This window comes from Peromyscus leucopus, chromosome X (assembly GCF_004664715.2).
Source record: "Peromyscus leucopus breed LL Stock chromosome X, UCI_PerLeu_2.1, whole genome shotgun sequence".
Lineage (NCBI taxonomy): Eukaryota > Metazoa > Chordata > Mammalia > Rodentia > Cricetidae > Peromyscus > Peromyscus leucopus.
The window spans coordinates 21,465,224-21,491,393 of record NC_051083.1 but is presented as its reverse complement, the minus strand read 5'-3'; the positions used below and the strand labels follow the sequence as shown (position 1 = coordinate 21,491,393).

Sequence of the window (26,170 nt, the reverse complement as noted above, 5' to 3'; positions counted from 1 at the left end):
ACACCTCCACTGCCTTCTCTTCCTCAAAGAGTTAGCCATTTAAACACCACACTGTGGCAGCAGTATATTCGACACCAATGATGTCTTTAGTCCCTTGCCCTGACCACACTTCAGATGACATTTGTTCTAAAAGAAATGAATGGGAAGACTCGAGTTCAGAAATACAAAACTCTGTTTTTACTTCCAGGTTACCTGTTTCTCTATTAATGTATCAATTTTGACTATAGTTATTCTCATGGTAGGGTCAAGTATGCTAACTAATAATGACTAAGGACTTAAGAAAGAATGGAGAAAAAGTATCAGGGTCAAAATCTAAGTACCAGCTAAAGAATTGGAATAGGGCATTCTTGTGAAAACATATTACCAACCTCCTCATGGGTACTTTTTCAATTACTTCAAATATTCCTTTCTATACCATTCTAGAACACATTTCATTTTTTTCTGCATAGGACTACACCAAATCAAATAAACTATGCCCTGAAAGCACATCTTCTACAATTCTACAATAGTAATATGACAGATGAGATGAAATTTCAATAATAGAACATTGACCCACTAAAACATTCCCTTGGCCAGGCAGTGATGGTGTACACCTTTAATCTCAGCATTGAGGAGGCAGAGGCAGGCAGATCTTTGAGTTTGAGGCGAGTCTGGTCTACAGAGCAAGTTCCAGGACAGCCAGGGTTACTTACACACACACACACACACACACACACACACACACACACACACACACACACACACCCCTGTCTTGAAAAATAAACTAACAAAAACAAAGAAAACACAATGATGTTATCACTGTATACCTTTATAAAATTGGGTTCAACATATGTATATATACTACAAAAAACACAAAATTTCCAAAATCTCTTGACATGCTAAATCTCAACCTTAATGTAAGCAAGGGCTGAAACAGGTAACAGAGACACCACACAAACCTAGAAATTCTTAATGTGCATAATGTTCAGAATTAACCTACTACTTATAAAAATAGTACATTCTCAAAATTAGAACTCCAAACTGAATACTCTTAACATGCAAGATATGCGTCCCATATTACCAACATCCATTCACAATTGTTCACTGAAGAACAGCTATCAGCTAAGGTAGGAAAGTAACCTGCTCTAAATATGAGATGTCCGTGACTAGAAAAAGAGCCATACTACTAAGGGATAGTTTTCCAGAAGATAAATTAGTTGAATTTGATCATATCCTCTTGTGTTAAACATGAGAAACTAGGATCCAAATGTTCCTTCCAGATAGCTCTACTTGAAACATAGCAAAGCAGAAGAGGGGGATAGCCTAAATCTATAACCAGATAATGGGTGAAATTTAAGAGGAAACGTGAAAGCACACTGAACAGTTCTTTTTAAAAAAAAATACTTAAAAATTTTTATTTGTCTGAGTGTTTTGCCTGCATGTATATCTATTGTATCGTATGAGCGCCTGGTGCCTGTAGAGGCCAGAAGAGGGTATCAGATGCCTTGTAACTGGAGTTACTGATGGTTTTGAGTTTCTGTGTGGGTGCTGGCAATCAAATATAGATCAACTGGTCTTGATCTGCCATCTCTCAAGCTCCCTGTATGAAGTTCTAAGTAATCCTAAATTGCTTCCAATCAACTATTCCTGAACACGTCTCAAAGTTCTGATATAGCCGTGTGAGAACACAAGTAAATGCACTTTCTGTTTTGTTTGTTTGTTTGTTTTGCTTTGTTTTGTTTTCAATGTTTAGACAGGTTATCATATAGTCAAAGCTGGTCTTCAACTGGTGATCTTCCTCCCGCCATATCCCAAATACTGAGATTACAGATGTGCACTACTATTCCCAGCTTCACATTCCAAGATTAAAAGAAAAAAGAAAGGGGGGAGGGAACGATTTTCAGTTTGATTCAACAAACTCAATTTATTTCAGAACTGGATAAATGAACACATACTACTCTGAGAATCTTTATAATCAGCACATCAAGAGCTGAAGTTTCCTAAAGCCATTATGTATTATTTTTTCCACAGGTTCAACAAAAGTCCTGATGTCTGTCAATTTATATACCACACATTTTATATACCACACATTCATTGTTATGTAAAGCTTAGAAAGAGACAATATCATGCCGAGCAGTGGTGGCACATGCCTATAATCCCAGCACTTGGGAGGCAGAGGCAGGTGGATCTCTGTGAGTTCGAGGCCAGCCTGGTCTAAAGATTGAGTTCCAGGACAGGTTCCAAAGCTACACAGAGAAACCGTCTCGAGGGGGAAAAAAAAAAAAAAAACACCATAATGAGGAAAAAAAAAAAAGACAGTATCATATCCGAAATAGTTACTCACCAACATATTCAAGTCTCTGCAACATTCTGCAAGTCCAAAGCCATTCTCTTTTCCACCCCAGCTCTTAGTAAAGGGAAAAAAAACCACAATGTTAGCATAATGCTTATGGTTTTAGGCTTATGTTTATAAATTGTTTAATGAGAAACCACTCATCCACATAAAAGATAAAAACAAATAAAAGCAAGACTTTGAGACTCAAAGCAAAGTGGTGTGTCTGATGGTTCTTTCTTTGATGAAATCTATTTTATGGTGCTGCGAGGGTGCTCAAGGCTTCATGCTTGCTGGCATTCATTCATTCATAGTTGGCCTTTTTCACCAGAGTAGACAACAATTTTTCTTGACATGAGCCAAATTACATGCTATTTAGAGTATATATATTTTCTGTATTACTTTGAATAAGAATGGCTCCCATAGACTCATATATATATTTGAATGCCTTGGGAATAACATCAGGAGGTGTAGCCTTAGAGTAGGTGTGGCCTTGTTGAAGAAGTGTGTCACCGCGGGTAGGCTTTGGGTTTTGAAATGCCCAAGCTAGGCCCAGTGTTTTCTCTCTTCCTGCTACCTTCAGGTTCAGATATAGAACTCTCAAGCTCCTTGTCCAGCACCATGTCTGCATGCGTGCTGCCATGTTTCCCACTGTGGCTGACAATGAACAAAACCTCTGAACCTGTAAGCAAGCCCAAATTATGTGCTTTCCTTTGTAAGAATAGTCATGGTTTTGGTGTTTCATCACAGCAATAAAACAATGACTAAGACACTTTGCTACCAAAGTATAAAAGCTTTCAAACAAGTGCCTGTGGCAATGAGTAGCAGAATTACTAGTATCTTCCAAACCCTATATTCTGGCCATATAATTTTGCTTTTAGCCCAGACTACAGTGTCTTCTTGGGCCTTTGAAATATCAAAGGTTTTAACAGTAAGAGCAAGGTCTAACTGTACATCTCTGAATGACCTAGAACTTGCTATATAGACCAGGATGGCCTTGAACTCAGAGATACACTTGACTCTGCCTCTGGGCATTAAAGAATACATTCCACCACACCTGGCAAGAACAGCACATTTTTAAGTTTAAATAACTGTTAGTCATCTTAGCTACAACCATGAGTTTTAATAAGCTACTACTTGCCTTAAGATAAATCATGCTTTGCCAGCTCAAATACAAATGCCTTCACTTAATTCTCACAAATACAATGTGGGTCCCAATCACTACTAATCTGGTGTTCTACCAGGAAAGGCTACAACATGGTGCTCTCTCTATAATCTCATTCTTTAGAAATCCTTCTTTAGAAATATAAACATTTCACAATCTCTCCAGTAAATACATAAAACAATATATATCACTGAAGCTGCCATTCACAGAGATATCCATTACAGAACACTACTGGTGAACAAAACAAAGCCTACCTAATACTAGAGAAATAAGCTTCTTAAAAGTCTCTATTAACTCAGAAGCATGGAATACAAAAAATGGGGGGTCATGTTTTATTATTTCTCCAAATGATGGTAGCAATTTTGAAAACAAAGGACTTTTTTTTTTTAAAACACATAATGGATATTTTTAGGGTATTATACCTTCGTTCTTTAGTGAAAACCATATTGTAGTGTTTTAAATGAGAATAGCCACCACAGGCACATTATGTTTGAATACTTGGTCCCCAGTTGATGTAATTGTCTAGAAAGGATTAGGAGGTGTTGAGGAAGATGGGGTGTCACTAGGGGTGGGCTTTAAAGTTTTAAAAGCCCACACCATTCCCAGTTAGTGCTCTCTGCCACCTTATTGTGAGTCAAGATATAAGCTCTCAGCCACTGATCCAACACCATGTCTGCCCACTTGGGCTCACCATGCTGGTCACAAACCATCTGAAATCATGAGCACCAAATTAGATGCTTTCTTTTATAAGTTGCCTTGGCCATACTATCTATAACAACAACTGAAAAGTTACTGACAGAAGTTGGTACCAGGAAGTAGGCTATTGCTATGACAAGACTGACCACACTGTTATTTGGAAAAATGTGGAAGACTCTAGGACTTTGGACTAACAAAGTGGTTGAACACTGTAAACAAGACTTATCTGCCTTTCCTAACAGGAGCTTGGAAGATAGTAGAGCTGAGAACAATATTAGGAACTATACTAAAGACCATTCTTGTGATATTTTGGTGAAGAATATGGCTGGCTGCCTTTTGTCGTTGTCCTAAGAATCTCCCTGAAGCTAAACTTTAAAGTTCTGGACTAATTTCATACACAGAAAATTTCAAGACATCCTAATATTGATTCTGTTGTGGGGTTGTAACAATCACTTCTATGCAGGCTTACAATGGAAAAGACCAAGTAAGGCAAAAAGAAATATAAAATGTACAATTTGAAGAGAAAAAAAGCACCAGGAAATTTAATGTTGGAGCCAAGACTTGTGCTGAAAGAGATAAGGAAAGGCCAGTGCAAAATGGAACAGAGAAAGTGGTACTCTTGGGCTAAGACCCCAGATCTACCTAATTTAGGTCTTTAGGAAAAGACCTAAAGGATTTTCTGCTCCTAAAAAGCAACAACAAATCGAATCTTACGCAAAAGTTATTTAATATGGGCCAGGCTCCATAATCCCAAGCAGGCAGCCAAACTTGGCAGCACCAACTATGTAAGTTCTGACTTTAAGGTTATGAAGGATACAGGAGAAAGAGGGTTGTAGAATCTTTCTACATTGCTAAATCAAGTTCCTGATGCCAGGCTTGTGGCAGGGGAGTCCCTCCCTGTACGGAGTCCCTGAGAAGGCACTGCACAGAGCTGTGAAATGTCTGCCAGGGAAAGCTGCATACAAGGAGTAGAACCAGACCAAAAGAAAGAAGTATGTTTGCAGTAAGCAAAGGTGGCAAGGGAGAGCATTCTTTGACACAAAGCATGTTGTTATAGAATTTGGGAGTTTGTCCTAATGGGCTTCTACCTTGCTTCAGTCCAGTGTTTCCTCAATACACAGCCCTTCCTCCCTTTTAGAACAGTAATATATATTCTTTTTATTACATTTATTTATTTGTTTATTTTGTTTGTTTGTTTGATGGGTTTGTGTGAGCACATGCATGGTGTGTATGTGGAGGTCAGAAGACAACTTTCTGGGGTCAGTTTTCTCCCACTACATGGGTCCTGAGAATAAAACTCTGGGTTTCAGCCTTGGCAGGAAGCACCTACTAAGCTGTATTTCTGGCCCTCAAGGGGATGTTTGAATCTGGAATGCCTAATACTCCATCTTTTTCTTTTATAAATATTTTTATTTTATAATTAAATTGTACATATCAGCCACGGATTCCCCTGTCCTCCCTCCTGCCAACCTGCAGCCTTCCCCCAAATCCACCCCTGATTCCCACCTCCTAAAAGGCAAGGAAGGTCTCCCCTAGGGAGTTTATGCCATTGTTTGCTAGAAGAATGCCATTTGTTTTATGATTTTAACTTTATGGGGGCAACAACTAAGAGATTACATTGAGTCACTGGACTTCTTTAGTTGTACTAAATGCCATGAGCCTAAGGAGGCCAGGGAGTAGAATGTGGTGGTTTGAATGAGAATGGCCCCTATGCCTTTCAACACTTGGTAAGGATTAGGAGGTGTAGCCCTGTTGGAGGTGTCACTAGGGGTAGGCTTTGAGGTTTCAAAAGCCCATGTCAATCTTAATTAACTCTCTCTGCCTAGTGCTTGTAGATCAAGATGTAAGCTCTCTGCTACTTCTCCAACACCATGCCTGTCTGCTGCCATGCTTTCTGCCATGATGTCATGGACTCTAACCCTCTAGAACCATGAGCCCTCCAAAAAAGTCTCTTTTACAAGGTGCCTTGGTAGTGGTGTTTTATCACAGCAATAAAAAGACACACTAAGAAAGACTACCTAAAACATTTTTACTTATCCTCCTCAACTGGCTATTAATAACTATTTTAATAACACTGAAAATAATGAAAACGGCAAAGCAGGAAACTACAAAAAGAACAAAAGGTATGAATGCATTAACAAACAGTTCAGGATCAATGGATATTTAGCTTACCCCACCCTATCCTATATGCAGCAGCTGTAAACTATAGTCTACATTCCTGGAATTAAGGACAATGAATCTTCATGCAATAAGTGACTGAGGGCTTTGGTCTCTGAAAGGCCAGCTAAAATTTTAGGGCTTGTTGCTAGTTTGCTTAATTTAGAACTTTCTAAAGGCAGGAACGTGTTGAAAACACTGAATGATAAATGCAATAAGTAGTCCCCACCCTGCTGGGACAAGGCATACAGTTCTGGTTAACATACCCATAGAGGCCAGAAGTCAAAGGTAGGTGTTGAGAAACCAGGTGCTATCTACCTGGTTTTCTATAAGACAACATCTCTTTCACTGGTCTGAAACTAACCAAGTAAAATCTGGCTAACTGTCCAATGAGCTCTGAAGATTCACCTGTCTCTTTTTTTTTTTTCCAGAGCTGAGGACTGAATCCAGAGCCTTGGGCTTGCTAGGCAAGCGCTCTCTCTACCACTGAGCTAAATCCCCAACCCCTCCTACCTGTCTCTAAATCCCCAGTGCTAGGATTGTAAACCCAGCCAATGCTTCCTGGTGTTTTGATGTGTGTTCTAGAGATTCAATTCAGGTCCTTGTGCTTGTATGGCAAGAACTTTCCAGTGAGACATCTCCGCAGTGTTCTCTAATTTTGATGTTCAAAAGCTAACTTTGATGCCTTGAAAAGGGAACTTAAGCCAAAAATTATACATCTATGTTGATGTACATACTATGTATAAAAATGGTACTTTGTAAAGGGGACAGCAATAAAATGGAAGAAGCCACAGAGAAACAAGATCAAAGTTTCTACATACTATTAAAAAGAAATTCAGAGGCTCAGAATGTAGCTCAGTGGTTGAGGCTTGCATGGTATACATATTTAATCTCCAGAACCACAACCAACAACAAAACAAAACAAAGAGCTGGTATTAAAATACAACTTTGTAAATTAAGATGTCAATTCTAATTCCCAGGACAAGTATCAATAACTAGTAAAAAGAAAAACAAAGAAACTGAAAATCTGAACAATGCCAAATCAACTAGAGCTAATAGACATACAGAATATATACATTGAAATAAAATAGAATAATATATTTTTAATTACATTTATTTATTTATTTACTTACTTATTTTTATAAAAAATGTAATAATGTATATTCTACATAATAGAACATATACATTGAAAACTCCTAGCTGGGCGGTGGTGGCACAAGCCTCTAATTTTAGCACTTGAGAGGCAGAGGCATGTGGATCTCTGAGTTCAAGGTCAGCCTGGTCTACAAAGTGATAGCCAGGACTTTTTCTTTAAAAAAGAGAGGAGAGGAGAGGAGGGGAGGGGAGGGGAGGGGAGGGAGGGGAGGGGAGGGGAGGGGGGAGGGAGAGAGAAAGAAAAAGAAAGAAAGAAAGAGAGAAAGAAGGAAAGAAGGAAGGAAGGAAGGAAAAGAAAGAAAGAAAAGAAAGAAAGAAAGAAAAGAAAGAAAGAAAGAAAAGAAAGAAAGAAAGAAAAGAAAGAAAGAAAGAAAGAAAGAAAGAAAGAAAGAAAGAAAGAAAGAAAGAAAGAAAGAAAGAAAGAAAGAAAGACAGGGAGGGGAGGGGGAGGGGGAGGGGGAGGGGGAGGGGGAGAGGGAGAGGGAGAGGAGAGAGAGAGAGAGAGAGAGAGAGAGAGAGAGAGAGAGAGAGAGAGAGAGAGAAACTCCCCCCCCCATAGACCTTAGCAAAATAACCCTTAATATATTTAAAACAAATCTCTGCCAATGAAAATGTCATTACATTGGGGGGGGGGTTGTAAATCAGAAATCCATCACAAAAGGCAATCTGAAAAATTCCAGAGGTCCTGAGTTCAACTCCCAGCAACCATACGGGTGGCTCACAATCATCAATATATAATGGGATCTGATTCCCTCTTCTGGTGTTCACGAAGACAGATCACTCATATACATAAACACGGTAGTTAAACAGTACTCTTAACCAACAAAAAAAAATCCCATGGAAAAGTATGAAGTTATTTGATCTGATAAAAATGAATGTATAATCCCACAAATTAAAATATATATTAAAATTTAGGTATCTCAACATTGTTATCTTAAATAACTGTAGTCAACCCAACCCAAAGAAAGAGCTTCTACAGAAAAGGGCTAACTTCATCAGGAAGAAAGTACACTTTTACAAATACATATAGGGGTTACCAGTGAAGAAAAATTTAAGCTAAGAATAGCACAAGGTCCAACATTCATTAAAAACTATTTTTAGCCAGGGAATGGTAGCACACGCCTTAAATCCCAGCACTTGGGAGGTGGGTGCAGAGGCAGAAGGATCTCTGAGAGTGTGAGGCCAGGCTAGTGTACAGATTGAGTTCCAGGACAGGCTCCAGTTACATAGAGAAACACTGTCTCAAAAATAAATTTTTTTAAAGCAACTATGGCCCAAATATTCATGAACAAATGATATTTACTATGACAAATGTTTATGATAGGAAAAAAATAGCAAGAAAACAGGAAACCACAGATGGCATAATGACAGTATTTAAAATTTTCACATAGGGAGTATATAAGGTTGTACAGTAAAAAGAATTGGTTTATTCCTCCATGGAAATAGCCTTTCCACTTCTTCCCACTTCTCTGTGAAACGGATTTTGCTGTACAACTCAGGCTTACCAACAACCTGCTTCTGTTGCCCAAGTGCTGGACTTACAGGGGTGCACCATGCCTGGCTATGCAGTTATACTATTCTCCAATGATTTTAGATTTGAGATTTTTGTTCTTTCTTTGAGGCAGAGCCTTGTATATCCTAAAATGGTCTTGAAACTGCTATGTAGGCAAGGATTTACCTTCAATTTCTGATCCTCCAGAGTGCTGGGAATACAGATATACAACACCACACCCAGTTTATGCATGTTAGGCAAGCACTCTACCAACTACATCTTTCGCCAAAGATTCATATTTTTAGCATGTAGCTCTTTAATATGTCAGTTCTGAGCAAAGGATTTTGTTTCATGAGCAGAGAATAAAAGGCTTCAAAATTACTTAATCCTTGAAAATACTCCTACTTTTCAAAACTTTATTATTACTCTGCCCCAAATACTTGTACTCAATTAAGCCAGAAAGTTAACTAAACGATTTGAATCCACTTTCACAAAACAAGACATGCCTATTTAAAGAAATGGTATGCTCTGATCTTTGTTTTTTCCAGTCTTCACCCAAGACTCACCTCTGCCAAATGCTGCAGCCTTGTCAGTAGTGGGGTCCTCTTGTCAGATCCAAGACGTGTGATGTAATTTGATCTTTTGCTAAATACATATAGAAGGTTAAGGACTGCCAGCACCACTTGCATATCAGAGGAAGCCAATAAAGTTGTCAAATGCTAAAGGAACAAAAAAGGAGAAAGTTCAACTCATCAGACATTTGGCACTAAAAGCTATGTTTAATTTAATAATGTATGTCAACATTAAACCCATCAAGTTATTGAGTCACAATACACAAAAATATATAGTTAGGCTCTCTTATAATATGTAATTCAAGGAACAGCTAAACAGAAAGTTCAATAAAAGTAAAAACTGTAAATTACAGCCCAAAATTTTATCTGTCTCTCTACATAAGGACTTCAAGGTAGAAATGTTATAATATGTATGTAGAACTAAAACATATATTTCCAAGTATTGTGAAACTAAGCTAATTCTATGTTATTTATTTCCTTTATAATAAATAAAAAACCCATAAAGAAGCTAAAGCTATCAACAACTGTGTAATTATGCAAAATAAAACTATTAAAGTTTGAGTAACTTGAGTGACTTTTGTGTTTTTTTAAACATTCACCAATATATTGAAGTAATTAATTGGCCAAATTTAAAACCAGTATGTAATTTGAGTTGGAAATTATCAAAGGCGCTTTATTTGTTGATTATCTTAGTGGTCATGGACTTCCTTGGGCAGCACATCTATTTAATTATCAAGACTATTTACCCATCTCCACTTTATTTTTTTTAATATTTATTTATTTATTATGTATAGTGTTCTGCCTGCATGTTTGCCTACAGGCCAGAAGAGGGCGCCAGATCTCATTACAGATGGTTGTGAGCCACCATGTGGGTGCTTGGAATTGAACTTGGGTCCTCTTGAAGAGCAGTCTGTGCTCTTAACTGCTGAGCCATCTCGCCAGCCCCATCTCCACTTTAAAGAGCTGGAACTAGACCACCTTTAGTTCATTAATTCTATCTCTTGTCCAAACTCACTTTCTTTTTACTTATTTGTTCTGGTTCTGGTTGTTTAGGAAAATAAAACAAAAACAACAGGATGGTACCAAGATAATCATTTGATTATTAAAATTCAAAAGTTGGGCTAAAAGAAAATAATTTCTTCTTATATTATTTTTGACCATCAATTTTTAAAATTATTTATTTTATTTCATGTGCATTGGTATTGTGCCTGCATGTATGTCTGTGTGAGGGTGTCAGGTCCCTTGGAACAGGAGCTAGTTGTGAGCCGCCATGTGGGTGTTGGGAATCAAAACCTGGGTCCTATGCAAGAACTACTCTTAACTGTTAAGCCATCTCTCCTGCCTCCTTTTGACCATTTTAGAAACTCATGGATTACTCTGTCCACCTTAGCCTTTATAGTATATAGTAGGCTCTATCACTGAGTCCCACCCACATCATCCATTCATTCAACAAAAATGTCTATTCTCACACATTTTCAGTCAGTATTCCCAAGACAAGGTTAACTTTTAACACTGAATTTACATGTTACAGTTTTGATGTAAAATGTTCCCCCACAGGCTTGTATATGAACACTTGGTCAGCAGCTAGTGGCACTATTTTTGGAAGGTTGTAGAACTTATAGAAGTAGGTCATTAGGGTTGAGCCTTGAACGTTATTTAGCTTAGCATAGCCTCCTGATTCTCAAAAATATAGTATACAGCTGTCATGAGCTCCTACCATGGTGGAGATGCCTGCCACCTTCCTAGCCTCCTGATTCTCAAAAATGTAGTATACAGCTGTCATGAGCTCCTACTGCTGTGGATATCATTCTATATAAATAAAACACTGATGGCCAGTGACCAGGCAGGAAGTAGGTGGGACAAGGAGAGAGGAGAATTCTGGGAAGCGGAAGGCTGAGGAGGAGACACTGCAGTCACCGCCAGGACAAGCAGCATGTGAAGACTCTGGTAAGCCACCAGCCACGTGGCAAGGTATAGATTTATAAAAATGGGTTAATTTAAGATAAAAGAACAGTTAGCAAGAAGCCTGCCACGGCCATACACTTTATAAGTGATATAAGCATCTGAGTGATTATTTTATACGTGGATTGTGGGACTGTGGGGCTTGGGGAACCTGGAGAGAAGCCCTCCAGCAACACCTACCATGGTGGATATGCCTGCTACCTTCTGTTCCCTTAAACTGTAGTGGTATTTGCTCCACCTTGGGCTATAGGGCCGGAAGGAGGCAGTGTTGCTTGCCACGTACATGATCTCTTAAAAGGAAAGGGAGAGGGGTCACGAAGCCCCTTCTCCCTATTTCTTGCTTTCTGATGTGATCGGACTATGGACAACCTAGGAATTGAACCCAGTTCCTCTGGAACATCAGTCAGTGCTCTTAACTGCTGAACCACCTCTCTCCTCATTTTTTAAACCACGAGCCAATAAATTAAAACGTTCCTCCCTGAAGTTGTTTCTTGACAGGAATTTGGTCACAGGAACAAAAGTGACTAATTGTGATAGGTATTACAAATAACTCTGAGCTAAGTTTTTATTATTTATAAAGATATATGTAGGTTACATGCAAATACACCATTTTGAGTAAGGAACCTTAAGAGTCTAAAGAATTTAGCCGGGCAGTGGTGGGACACGGCTTTAATCCCAGCATTCGGGAGGCAGAGGCAGGTGGATCTCTGTGAGTTCAAGGCAAGCTACACAGGGAAACCCTGTCTCCAAAAAAAAAAAAAAAAAAGAGTCTACAGATTTTGGTATACAGAAGGGGTCCTGAAACTAATCTCTTCACAGATATTATGGAAGGACTGTACGTGTTTTGGTAAGGGTTTGGGAATGTAAAAAAATACACTGAAAAAATGTAAGCACGTGAATATAAGGAAATCGAACTTAATAAAATTAAACTTAACATAGTTTAAGAATAACTTGGGACTTCTAATAATCTGAGACAAAGGTTACTAAATATTCCATAAAATACTTCAATACAGGTACTATATTCCTTATATCTTAGAAAGGTAGGTAAGAATAAAATAAGAATTTTCCCCATCAACTCAAAGATGAGTAATATTTAGGCCAAAGAAACATGTTACTAGTATCTCTTTCATCTTGTAGTTCTAAAGATTCGACCCAGGGCTCTACACACACTAGGCAAGCACTCTACTACTAAGCTAAATCCTCCAATCCTTATGATTATCTTTGATTCTGATAAACTTAAGAACCCCACAATGAAAAGGGAAGCAGCCAACCACCAAAAATTCCCTTGTTTGTGGATATACATCATTATAGTTAAGAACAGACTACTTACCTCTATGGAACTGTACAGATGCCGAGAAAAGCTGTACTCGATAAGCAAGGCTGTGAAGTTCAAAACAGCCAATAGTAGCATTTTTAGCTGTTCCTTTTCTGGCCTATCACATACAAGCATCCATGACATATTCTCCACTGTTTGTCCAGCATCTGCCAGAATTCCATCAAAGCGGTCCAACAGATCCACCCAGTGATATAACTCACACTACAGAGAAGGATAAAGAGGATATAAAAAAACATAAAAGCATCTGGGAAAAGGTATACTCTAGTAATCTCAGTATTGAGGATACTAAGGTGGAAGGATCCAGAGACCGAGACAAGCCTGGGCCATACTGTGAGACACTTCATCAAAAAACAATGGAAATAACATTGAATGGGTACTCTGGAATAGAGTTTTTTTTTTTTTTTTTTTTTTTTTTTTAAAAAGACAAATTTTTTTTTTCACTTTTGAAACATCGATTTTATGTCGGTGTACATGTACCACAGCATGTATTATAGAGGTCAAGAGACAATTAATTTGTGGGGGAATTGGTTCTTTACATCGACTATGAGGGATTCAGGGATTAAACTCAGGTCACCAGACTTAGTAATAAGTGCCTTTATCTGATCAACTATATTCTCTCTAGCCCAACACATTTGTTGTTGTTGTTGTTTTTTTTTTTTTTCCAAAATTGCTTGGCAATAGCTGGGCGTTGGTGGCGTGTGCCTTTAATTCCAGCACTCGGGAGGCAGAGCCAGGCGGATCTCTGTGAATCCAAGGCAAGACTGGTTTACAAAACGAGATCCAAGAAAGGCGCAAAGCCACACAGAGAAACCCTGTGTTGAAAAACAAAATAAAACAACCAAAAAATTTTTCTTGGCAACAGTCCAGGTTAAATGCCAGTGATCTCGAGCTATGATACACATATGCTAAAAATTTTTAAGTGACTGCAGACTCAGGCTATTCCATTATGGTTTCTCTTGTCATTATCAAAGCACACATATGTCCTGGTCTTCTGTTGTTACGGGTTTACATACCTTGCCAATGTTCCATGTTTTGATTTGCTGCAGTTCCAAGAGGAGTTGCTCATCATTACAAACTTTGAGTTTGTCTATTAAGGCTCTGCAGTCTGCAGGCTAAGAAAAACAAACAAATATTCACAAAAGGTGTTTTTGAATGAGGGAGAAACAAAGAATAAAAAAGTAATCCTTTAAGCCCACAAAGCAATTCAACTTTTCCTTATATAAAAACTAGATCTCCAAGATCACATGGGATTATAATAGAAACCTCAAGAGGAAATACTTTCATTCCCAACAATCCACTATGCATTTGTTTAAACCTGTATATGCAGACAAACTACTTAGAAGTAAAAAGACAACATTAATAAAGGAAATAAGAAAGGCAGCACTAAAAGCAGAATTAAATCATCTGGGACATACTCTAAAAGGTAAACTAGAACATCTGGTATTGTTACAATGAGTTGGATTTAAAAAAAAAGAGAGAGAGAGAAAGAAAGCCTGTATAAATTAAAGGAAAAGCATAGCATTGGTTTATTTTTCTACATAATATTAATCCTTGAATTAGAAAAGAACAAAGAGCTTCTGAACTTTGCAAACTAAGACTCAATTATTAAGTGTTAGAATTTCCATACATTCCTGAACTCTTGTACTAATTATCAAGACAATTTAAAAAGTACCAAGGAGTGGATTTAGAATTTATAGTAAAGGTTCTGAAATGTAAAGGAAAAATGGGATAAGGACTGAGACTGGAAAGCATTCTATTAATGGACAACAGTTGGGAAAGACTGTAGTAGTTTTTTTTTTTTATTTAACTCTGTAAATGGTGTCATGAAAATAGAGCTACCTTTGGAACGAAACAAATACATGTTGTTTTTGGTTTTCTGATTACTAAGCAGTCAGATTATGAGTGAGTCCTACTACTTACTATCCATTTACTTACCAGAAAAACACAAGCGACCTAATAACCTAGCTTGGAGAGGCAGTCCATGTACCTGCCACTTAATTGAGTGCACATAAAAGGAGATTAAATACTGAGACAGCATACTTTTTTTTAAAAAAAAAAACAAAGAATACTGGATTCAGAATTAAAGTCAGTCTCTTTGAATCAGAGTATCCTCATCCATGAGATGAACAAATCACCTAGACATCCAATAATGCTTTGTTAATAACTGAAACTGTAGTAAACCCTGAAGATTCCCATCGAGTATAATGTTATTTAAAAATATAGACAGTTTTCTTTAATCCAAACTCCCAACCTTGCTAGGATCTACCTCAAATTTTTGTGATAATGAAATGTATACCAAACTCTTAACACCAAATCTTTCCACAAACCAGGCTTGACCCCCTTCCCCCAGCCTTTTTATTAGTACAGGTTTTAAGAGAAACAACAGAAAACATGATGAATTTGAGTCACCTGTCCACAAAGTTCATCTGACCCTTTCCTTCTCTATTTACTTGGATCTAGTATCAAACACATCTATTTAAATTTCTAATGGCATACAGATAGGCAAATCCACTTTTATGATTCAGTGGGTTAGGTAATACCCATTTTGTGGTTAACACTTAGGTCCTGTAATAACTTGGTATGTCCACATTACATGGTATTTAATCTCTCACAAACTTGGTACCCAAGCCAGAAGCCGCTTGAATGCAATATACTTGTTGGCAAAAGATACTATGGCCTTTACTAAACTAAGACCTATCTTGCCTGTGACTGACTTGGGGCTTGCCAAAGACACTACTTGGCATCATGCCAAACACTTTTTAAGTGAGTGAGGCACCTGGGTATACTGGGACAAGCCATATATGCACAGGGTAGCTCGCCTGACCTTTTGCCATCTTTCCTTGACCTCAACCTCACTAGCATTACATTGTTACCTACTGAATACTTTGGAGGCTACCAAGGAGTAGACTGAAATAGTATACTTAAATGTTAGTTCCCAAAAAAGGTTATCACGTTTCTCTTTCTTTGTGGTATATGTAACAAAATAAAGCAACTGTCTCTTGTTTTCTCTTTCTCTCCCCACCCCCATGTTGCTTTTTTTTTTTTTTGAGACAGGGTGTCCTATGTAGACCAAGTTGGTCTTGAACTCAGAGATCCACCTGCCTCTGCATCCTAAGTGTTGGGATTTAAAACTTGCACCAGATATAGATCTGGCCCTTGTCTCATTTTCAAAGAAACTTTCCAACATCCCTTAGACTTGTGATTGAGAAATTTCTTTTGAAAAAATTATCATCGGGGGTGGGACGGTGGTGGTGCACGCCTTTATTCTCAGCACTTGGGAGCAGAGGCAGGCGGATCTCTACGAGTTCCAGGCCAGCCTAGGCTAGAGTAAGTTCCAGGAAAGGCACAAAGCTACACAGAGAAATCCTGTATTGAAAGCCCCACCCCCCACCCCCCAAAAATCGTCATCATTGTTCTTGTTCAATGAGAGAGGGTAGTAAAGAGGGAGGGAAGGAGGGAGGGAGGGAGGGAGGGAGGGAGGGAGGGAGGGAGGGAGGGAGGGGATAACAATGCAGAATTGGTTCTCTCCACCTTATGTGACTCTAGGGGCTGAACTCAGCTCAATGAGCTTAAACACCAAAAGCTTTTACCTGATGAACCATCTCATGGACCCCAAGAAACATAGATGTGATAGCCCCACCTCAACCCCACTTTTCACAGGGTTCATCTCTGACACACATTCAAATCACCTAAGGTGCTTGTGTTTTCTGGTCATAAAATTTACTTAGCCTTAATATAGCATCATTCCTCCCTTTCTATGCTACATATATGCAAACCAAGTGTGACTGTCCCCACTCATAGGAAAAGGCAAGCCATCTGTCAGTTCAAAGCTGCACACTAGCTACCAGAGCTTACATCAATTTGTTCCCATTGACATCAAACCTAGGGGGAAAATCCTTTGCAATGTTGTCAATATACTAAATGATCAAGGTTTTTTTGTTTGTTTTGTTTTGTATTGTATTTCGAAACAATACAAAACAAAACAGGCTTTGGAGCCTGTCGTAGAACTCACTCTGTAGCCCAGGCTGGCCTCGAACTCACAGAGATCCGCCTGCCTCTGCCTCCCGAGTGCTGGGATTAAAGGCATGCGCCACCACTGCCTGGCAAGTTTTTTTTTTTTTTTTTTTTTTTAATTCTTAAAAATACAACCTAGTACTGACACCAGTTTAAGAAACTGGATAATCATCTACACTGCTTGAGTATAACAGGCAACTCAAGCCTTAAAACACATCTAGTCAGTGACTTTATATTCTAAGCAATCTGATAGAAGCTAGGAAATTCATTTAAGTGACTATAAGAACCTTATAATTCACTTAGCATAAAAAATAAAATTTGCATTTCTCTGATCACCTGTAAGATCGATTCTTTCTAGTTTACTGGCTTTGTTGCTTCTCTGAAAGGTTTAATGCCCATTTTGTCATTGGGATATTCATTTCTTCTATTGACTTAGCATAAAACTTATTAACTATTTTGGGTTACAAATATTTTCTCCAGCTTTTCATATCCCATGACTCCCCCACACAAGTGAGCTTAATTGGGGTATAAAGTGGCATATAAAAACAGCACATAATTAACATAATTTAGTGAGTTTAGATGGATGCATACACTCATATTACCTTCACCATATTCCAGGTGAAAAATATACTACCCAAGTTTCCTTGTGGCCCTCTGTGTATGTGTTAAGAACACTTAACATGAAGTTTATCTTCAACAAAATTCTTAAGTACATATAATTTACCCTTAACTCTAAGTTCTGAAACTTACTCTTTTTCTTTTCAAATAGGGTATCACTATGTAGCTCAGGCTGCCCCTGAACTTGTGGTTCTCTTATAGACATGAGCCACCACACCCAGCTTTTACTCATTTGTATAATTAAATAATACAAAGCCATAGAACAATTCCCCCATTCCCTCCCCTGATAACCACCATTCATTCTGTTACCTACTTACATACCTTTGACTAGTTTATATGCCCCATACTAGAGGAACCATACAGTATTTGTTCCTCTGTGATTAACTTATTTCACTTTCATTCTTCTGGGGATTAATTAAAAATATAAGAAACTTCTTCAACTTTATAGTGAAAAAAAAAACCCAAATAACCCAATTTTAAAGTGGGCAAAGGAATTTGAAGACTTCTCCAAAGACATATAAGTGGCCAAATGGCACATACAAAGGTACTCAACATCACTAATAATCAGGGAAATGCAAATCAAAATCATAATGAGATATTACCTCATACCTGTTAGAATGGCTATTGTCATGTGTCCTTTTATTTTGGATATGGTATTTTACATTTCCATTTTGGTTTTTTGTCCTTTGCTTTAATGCTTGGAAGGGCAATCCCCACCTAAGACAAGGTAAACATTCACCTGTATGTTCTACTTCTCCTATAATTTCTTTCAAAAATATCTGATTTTGACGACTTATCTACAATTTACTTCAGTAAACAGTCCCCCGTACCATCCCACCCAAATAAAAAATAATTGTTTGGCACATTTTATTGACTAATACTGTTCTTTCCCACAATATATAATCACTCTATTAAGTTCTCGTGTACTCTAGATTGTCCTGATTTTCCATTGTCGTATCAGTAGATTCTTACACTGATGGAACTAATTTTTCAAATATTAACTCCTTAAAACTTTTTGTTCACTTTCAAATGATATTATAGTAGTCATCAAAATTTATAGATGCCAGATCACATCAGAAACAAAATTAAATGAAAACATCTGTACATTAAGAAAATTAGTATGTTCAATATACAACTTTTAATAAAATCCACAATAATAGTCCAATGTCAAAATACAAAAGATAAAAGACTAATAAAAAGTCAACAAACTTGCCATTTTTGTTTTCTAAACCAAAGAAAAAACCCTGAGTTCTAATAGCTATAGTAAAATCCGATTCTACATCTGCTTTGTCCATTGTCATACTATCTTTCAATGCTTATACTGTGGCCTGAGAATCCATTTTAGGGACCCACATCTACAAAGTACTTTCACTATTCCTTTTCCACAAAGCTACTAACTTTTAATCAAAAGAATTTCAAAAGGCAAGGTAGTACACTTTTGTAGTGTTCAGGATGGAACCCAAGGCCTCATGCATGCCAGGCAAGCACTCTACCACAGAGCTGTTTCTTCTAGCCTCATAAGTTGCTGTAGTAACACTTTCTAAAAGCTGGGCATATTTTTTGGAAGATCAGAATGGCTGAATTGGTCACAACGATTTTTTTTTTCCTGAAATGAAGAAAACAGGAAAAGCAAACTTGGATACTCACAGCCTCAGTAGGTGTCTTTTTCAGTTTAGTTCTGTCTACTTTCATGTTTTCAATTTTCTGCTTTAAGATCTGAAAAGAAAAACCCCAAAGCTGTGAGAACATAAAGTTGAAGATCTAGAGTTCTATATTATTACACATACAAAATATTGGACAAAGAGTATGCAAGATACCTGGTGTAAAAGCACTGGAGTTATGTTATGGTAATTCACAGGTATGGCTATGAGATAGAGAGGGTAAAGAATATCTTTAGATACAACTGACCCATTACAATCCCTGTTACATAACCAACTTAAGCCAAAACAAAATTCTTTTTTCTTTCCTTTTATAAGGATTTCAAATCCTTTATTGGCTGTTAAGTATGCAGTGTTTTTTTCATACCTCAGGATGGAAAAACTCACCAGAAGTCTCTAGTTCTAGAAAAAAAGGAATTCTACTTCTGGGAATTCCACCAAAGTTTTAAGGATGTACAAAAACATTTAACTACAAATCTATACTGCATGAGTATGTATGATAGTGAAAAATCATAAAGTACCAAAAGCCCAAAATAGGGCTGTTTTAAATTTTAAAATCTATTATTTTATGTATGTTTTGTTGAAATGTATGTATGCACCCCATGCAGACCTGGGGCCCAAGGAGACCAGAAGAAGTCATCAGATCCCCTGGAGCTAGAGTTAAGGATGGTTGTGAACACCATGTGGGTGCTGGGAGCCAGTGGTCTTAACTGTTATCTCTTCAGCTCCAGAATTGGTTTTTAAATGGACTACATAGCCGCTAAAAATATTGCAGACAATTGTATAAGAGAAGCTCATGATTAAGTAGAAACGTTGTAACATGGAACTTAAATCTACTAAGTCAGGCACGGTGGTTCACACCTGTCATCAGGCTGAAGCAGAAAGATCAATGGGAATTCAAGGCTATGAGGACAACAGAGCGCTATCTCAAAAACAAACAACCAAATATAAATCTATATCTAAAGTAAATAAATACTATAGAAAGGAAATGTATCAAAATCAAACTGCCTGCAATCTGTAGGACTTTTTTTTCCCCTCAGTCAAATGCAGTAGGAGCAAGCCAGTAAACAGTGTTCAACAAAACCATGGCCTCTGGTTCAGTTTAAGACTCCAGGTTCTTATTTGAGTTCCTGCCCTGACTTCTTTTAACAATTGACTGTATGGTGTGGAAGTGTAAGCCAAAATATACCTATTCTTGCCCCCTACCCTATGTTAATTCATGTCCAACCACAAGAATTTTATGTCTGGTGATTTTAGCAATGTGCTTTTTAGCAGTGAAATAAATTGTATCTTAAAAACAAAAGCAATTTTTTAAAATTAGGAAATAACATGTAAGAAACCTACAAGAAACATCAGGACTGTAGAACACAATCTTTAGTAAGACCATGTAACTTGGAAAGTCCAAAAGTAGGTAACAGCCTGATCAGACCCATGTAATCCCTGTGATCTTTACTAACAGACAAGTCTTTAAAGATACACTGACCTAGGTATATTAAGAAATCAACATTTCTATTATAAAGGAGGACATGTGCACAGTAGTAGAGGCTCTTTAGAAAGATCTGGTCCTAAAAATATAGGGCAAACAAGAATGAATACATATATATTCTAGGTAACTTCTGGTCTATTTGCCTGTTTTACTTACATCTAGTCAATCAATGGGTATTCAGGAAGAGTTGGAATGTGTGTGTGTGTGTGTGTGTGTGTGTGTGTGTGTGTGTGTGTGTATCCAGAATGTTCCAAAGCATTTTATTTTGTTCTAATAATAGACATATGATATTTAAGTATTTATGAGGTAGTGCCCCTTTTGACACACACATCATTTCAAATATTTATCACCAAAACATTTTGGCTCAGACCATATTTGAATACTGAACAATATTCCTCTATAATTAATACTTAGGATATGTAATTACAAATTCCCTTTAAAAATTACCTCAGCAGCCGGGCAGTGGTGGCGCATGCCTTTAATCCCAGCACTCAGGAGGCAGAGGCGGGTGGATCTCTGTGAGTTCGAGGCCAGCCTGGTCTACAAAGCAAGTTCCAGGAAAAAGGCAAAGCTACACAGAGGAAACCCTGTCTCGAAAAAACAAAATTACCTCAGCATCTAATACAAATGAACAAGATGACTCCAACCAACAACTTTAAAATACCTAAAATGAGGCCAACTGGATCCTGACAACAATCTTATCCACAGAGTAGAAACTATAAACTGAGCAATTTGTACATTTAACTCCCAGGCTTGTTTTGTTTGTTCTTATGAAAGATTTTACAGCTAAAACCAGATTGCATTATTGGAGATGGCAGTTATTTGTAGGAAAGCAATTAAACTGCTTTTGCTACACAGGAAGTAGCCATCAGCCCCAACATTATACAACTCAAAAAACTGATGCATGCTTTCCTTTTAGAATGATGAACAAGACCAAAGTGTTCTCATCACTTTTATTCAAAGACAATGTTGGAAGTTCTAGCCCTTAATAATATAGCACACAAAAAAGAAAGCAACAGGCATACACATCAGAAAAGAGTACAATTCTCCCTGTTTCTAGATAAAGCACTATCTACATTTTAAAAACTCCACCATCTATAAAGCACCTCCCAGAGGAGCTGGGCAGACAATCTAGTGATAAAAGCACTATATAAGCATGAGGACTGAAGTTCCCTAGAACCCATGTGAAAGTCAAGCATAGCTGTGCCAGTCTGTAACTACAATGATGGGGGCAAGCCAGCCAGTCTAGCATCAGTGGAAAACCTCAGGTTCAGTGAGAGACTCAGTCTTAAAAAATATAGTGGAGAACAATAGAGGAAGGCCCCCAAAGCTGAACTCTGCTTCCACATATACATGCACTGGCAAGCACACCTGTGCATGCACACTCACACCTCCTTAATATTTAACATGGTAGAGCTGTCAAATCTCCTAAATTGGCATATAAGTTTAACATTATTCCTATGCAAATCCCAAGACTTGTGAGTAAACCTGAACTATTCCAAAGCGTATATGGAAAAGCAAAGGAATGACAATAGCATAAACAATTTTGAAAAATAATAACAAGGATAAAGGGTAAATCACTATTTTTTGACAGTTTACACATTTACATAAAAAACTAGTTCTTTTCAAGCCCTAGCCCACACCAATCTTCTCTCTCCCATTCCTGCTGGAATCCTTCTTCTCAGGAAGACTGCTGTCTACTTTCATTACTTCCTTTTGTATGCACCCCACTGAGTTGAAATTAAGATTTATTTTTTTTTATTTTTATTTTTTTGCCAGAGCATTGTTGGGAAGTTATTTGCTCAAGCAAGAGCAACAGCAGCTAAACCACTGAAAATGACCTGCCTCCCCCAACATCCCTTAACTGCCAATAGACCAGGGGAGGGAGGGTTGTCTGGTCTCATAGGTCAATCACTAACTATCAGGCATGCAAGGCTTGTTCTTACCCTCTTGAGGGGTGAAGTCAAACAGGGTTTTGTCTATTATTCCTTAGAAAATTGTTTGTGTGCTCATATGCCCATGTTTTATGAATGAATACAGAGGTCAGAAAACAACTTGCAGGAATTGGTTTCTTTCTATCCTCCATGTAGGGTCTAGGGGTTGAACTTAGGTTGTGAAGCTGGTTCTCAATTTTTTGTTTGGTTGTTTGTGAGGTTTTTTTTTTTTTTTTTTTTGTTTTTTGTTGTTTTAAACAGAGTCTCTCTACAAGGACCTGGCCTTCCTGAAACTCAACTATGCATACTGGGCTGGCCCTGAACTCAGCGATTCATCTGCCTCTGCTTCCTGAGTGCTGGCTTAAAGGCATTCACCACGGTGCTCAGCATCAGTTACTAATTTTTTTTTTTTTTGTTTTGTGAAACAGTTTCTTCACATAGCCCTAGCTGTCCTGGAACTCTTCTAGGTAGACCAGGCTGGCCTTGAACTCATGAGATCTACCTGAATCAGCATCCTGAGTGCTGGGACTAAAGGCATGCACCACCACTCCCAGATACTTACTATTTTTTATATTAAAATTTAAATTGACAGATACAAACATTGTATTTATGGTGAATAACATTTTTAATTATGCAAAATTTGTAGAGTTTCTAAGAGTTAACATTATATACTGACTCACATTTGTGTGTGTGTGTAGAAAACACCTGAAATCGACTCTGAAGAATTTTCATATATACATTAACTATTGTCATCATGTTGTATAATAGTCCTGGAATTCATTCCTCATAAATTGAAATCTTGTATTCTTTGACCAGCATTTTCTCAACCCCTGGTATTTCTGCTGTTCTACATTCTCCATTTCTGTCATCCTACATAGCATTAAGATACAAGTGCACACACACACTCCCTCTTGATAGCTGTGACTGGGAGCCCTCAGTGAACAGCATGAGCCAGGCTTAGGAAGAATCACAAGTTCAGGCCTCTGGCTCCAGGAGGACCAGAAAACACTATATAACCAGGTCTCCAGCTCCAGTGGCCCTAAGGATCCCTGGGAGACTAAGGTTTTTTACTTACTCCAGTGGTCTCAAAGGGCAGTATGGGTCTAGGGTTTTGATTTCTGAGGTTCCCATTGGTCACTCCTATCATCAAGAGGTTACTTCAGGCCTGTGGTTCTAACTACAGCCCTCAGACAGTACACAACCTTTAGTGGGTCTCTAATATTTGGTATTTGGCCAACCAACAGAATTCACAGAATTCATAGAATTCAAGGAGTGACTTGACTCCATCTAGTCACCTTGAGGCTCTGTCTGCAGCCCCACCTTTGGTCCTAGTGACACACAACCAAGACAGGATCACCTCAGTGACTCCATTTGACAACACCAGTCTCCATAGCCTAACTTCAAGCAGACATACCTCTAGGACAAATCACAGAAAACAAAATATCCAAAGATACTCAGAAGGACAGTCAAAACTGCCAACTCAAATTGCAAAACCAAGAATATGATACAACCAACCAACTCCTCTAGAAGGGAATTCAAAATCTGCAGAGGTTCAGAAAGCTCTGAGATAACACTTCAACCTCACTTTAAAAACAAAAAAAAAAATCAAATAAAAAAATCAATAATCATTTAAGTTTTAAACAGATACACAAGTTAAAATTTTTCTAAAGCCTTAACAAGACAGTCTCTAAAGTGAATGAAACAGTAGAAATTGGAGGAAAGTCCAATATATATACAGAGGGAAAACTTAGCAAGGAGAATAACAAAATAAAAATATCTAAAATGAAGATGGTCAATCAAATAAAACTCACAATAGATACCTTCATTAACAGATAAGACCATGAAGAAGAATGAATTTCAGGAGTGGAAGGCAAAGTGGGAACAATAATACAAACATATATAAGGAAAAAAAATTAAGGAGCCTGAATGATAAGCCCAAAAGGTCTGGGATACAATCAAGAGGCCAAATATGAGAATTTATGGTATAGAAGGAACAGAGATAAAATCAAATGGAACAGAGACTATTTATTGGCATTATAATAGTAAACTTTCAAATTTAAGACATAAGACATAAAGAACTCCACATAGACATTACCAGAGAAGAAAAAGTCCATGACACATTATAGTCATGATGTCAAAAATACAAAATAAAGAAACAATACTACAAGTCACATGAAAAAAACATCAACTTACAAAGGCAGAAATATCAGAAATATTGAAGCACGGAGTGAAGTATTTCAAGCTCTGAAGATAAATAACTGTGAACCAAAAATGTTATATCCACCAATATTATCTCTCAAAATGGATGAAAAAAATTAGGATAGTTAAGAGAAACACAAATCATGCCAATTAATAATCAAGCTAGTAGTGCAGAAAATTCTTAATTGAATACTATGGGGGGGACGACACACAATAGCCTCCTTTAAAAACACACACACTGTCTTGAAAAACCGAGAGAGAGAGAGAGAGAGAGAGAGAGAACACACAAAAAAGTGTACAATCTATGAAAGAAACAGATGAACTAAGTAGACTTGGGAAAGAAATAATGTGTAGTACAGCAAACTAGCCAATTCCCAAAACTTCTATGAAAAAAAAAAGCAATACCAGGGCTGGAGAGATGGCTCAGCAGTCAAGAGCACTGGCTGCTCTTCCAAAGGACCCGGGTTCAATTCCCAGCACCCACATGGCAGCTCACAACTGTCTGTAACTCCAGTTCCAGGGGATCTGACACCTTCACACCAGTGCACATAAAATAAATTGAAATAAATTATTAAAATGAAAACCAATAATCCAGTAAAACAGAATATTACCTAACAAATCTGTAAGAAATAGCAAATCCCTCCCTATAATATAAATAGTCTCAACTCATTATTAAAAAGATACACAAATAGATGGGATTAAAACACAATAAGCAATGTTGTCTCTAAAAAACACACCTAGGTAGCAAAGATACATATGAAACCATCAAACAAGTGGAAACCATAAACCAGATGTAAAAGTAAACTTCAATCCAAAATTACGGACACTACATATTAATAAAGGGGAAACAATCCATGCCAGGCAGTGGTGCACACCTTTAATTCCAACAATCGGGTGGCAGAGTCAGGCAGAACTCTGTGAGTTCAAGGCCAGCCGGGGCTACAGAGTGAGTTCCAGGAAAGGCGTAAAGCTATACAAGAAACCCTGTATCAAAAAACTAAAAAAAGAAAAAAGAAAACAGAAAACAATTCATCAAGAAAATACTATAAGTTTTTTATGCAGCCATGTATTGGAGCCCCCAATTTCATAAAACAGACATCAAAAGGCATAGAGAACCCACACAGGTCTTGGTACAGTAATAGTGAAGGACTTAAATACACCACTCATTTATACAGATTTTCTGAAATGAAAATAAATGAAGAACTTCAGAGGGGATCACCCTGACTTAACAGACACATATAGAATATTCTGCCTAACAGATAGGAAATATGCTTTTTTCTCAGAAGTACATGGAACCTCCAAAACTGATCATATATCACAGAACAAAATGTGTCAACAAATACAAAATTAATTAAAAAAAGAAATCAAGCTAACATCTTGTGTCTTATCAGACCATAATGGAATAAAAACATAAT

At 37.6% G+C, this 26,170-nt stretch overlaps 1 protein-coding gene across 22 annotated transcripts in view; it reads right to left on the bottom strand.

Moving 5' to 3' along the window:
- Huwe1 (HECT, UBA and WWE domain containing E3 ubiquitin protein ligase 1) overlaps positions 1-26,170 on the bottom strand; it is a 152,911-nt gene that overhangs the window by 92,681 nt on the left and 34,060 nt on the right. For 20 of the 22 annotated variants that reach the window (XM_028883477.2, XM_028883484.2, XM_028883478.1 and 17 more), the window contains 5 exons: positions 19,126-19,194; positions 13,860-13,958; positions 12,841-13,047; positions 9,543-9,695; positions 2,324-2,386 (listed from right to left, as the gene is read on the bottom strand). In XM_028883477.2, the coding sequence (XP_028739310.1) occupies positions 2,324-2,386; positions 9,543-9,695; positions 12,841-13,047; positions 13,860-13,958; positions 19,126-19,170 (567 nt within the window). In that variant the 5' untranslated portion in view covers positions 19,171-19,194. Of the gene's footprint in view, positions 1-2,323; positions 2,387-9,542; positions 9,696-12,840; positions 13,048-13,859; positions 13,959-18,087; positions 18,196-19,125; positions 19,201-25,160; positions 25,180-26,170 lie in introns of those variants that run through there. The other 2 variants (XM_028883486.2, XM_028883498.1) reach the window with 2 other exon arrangements.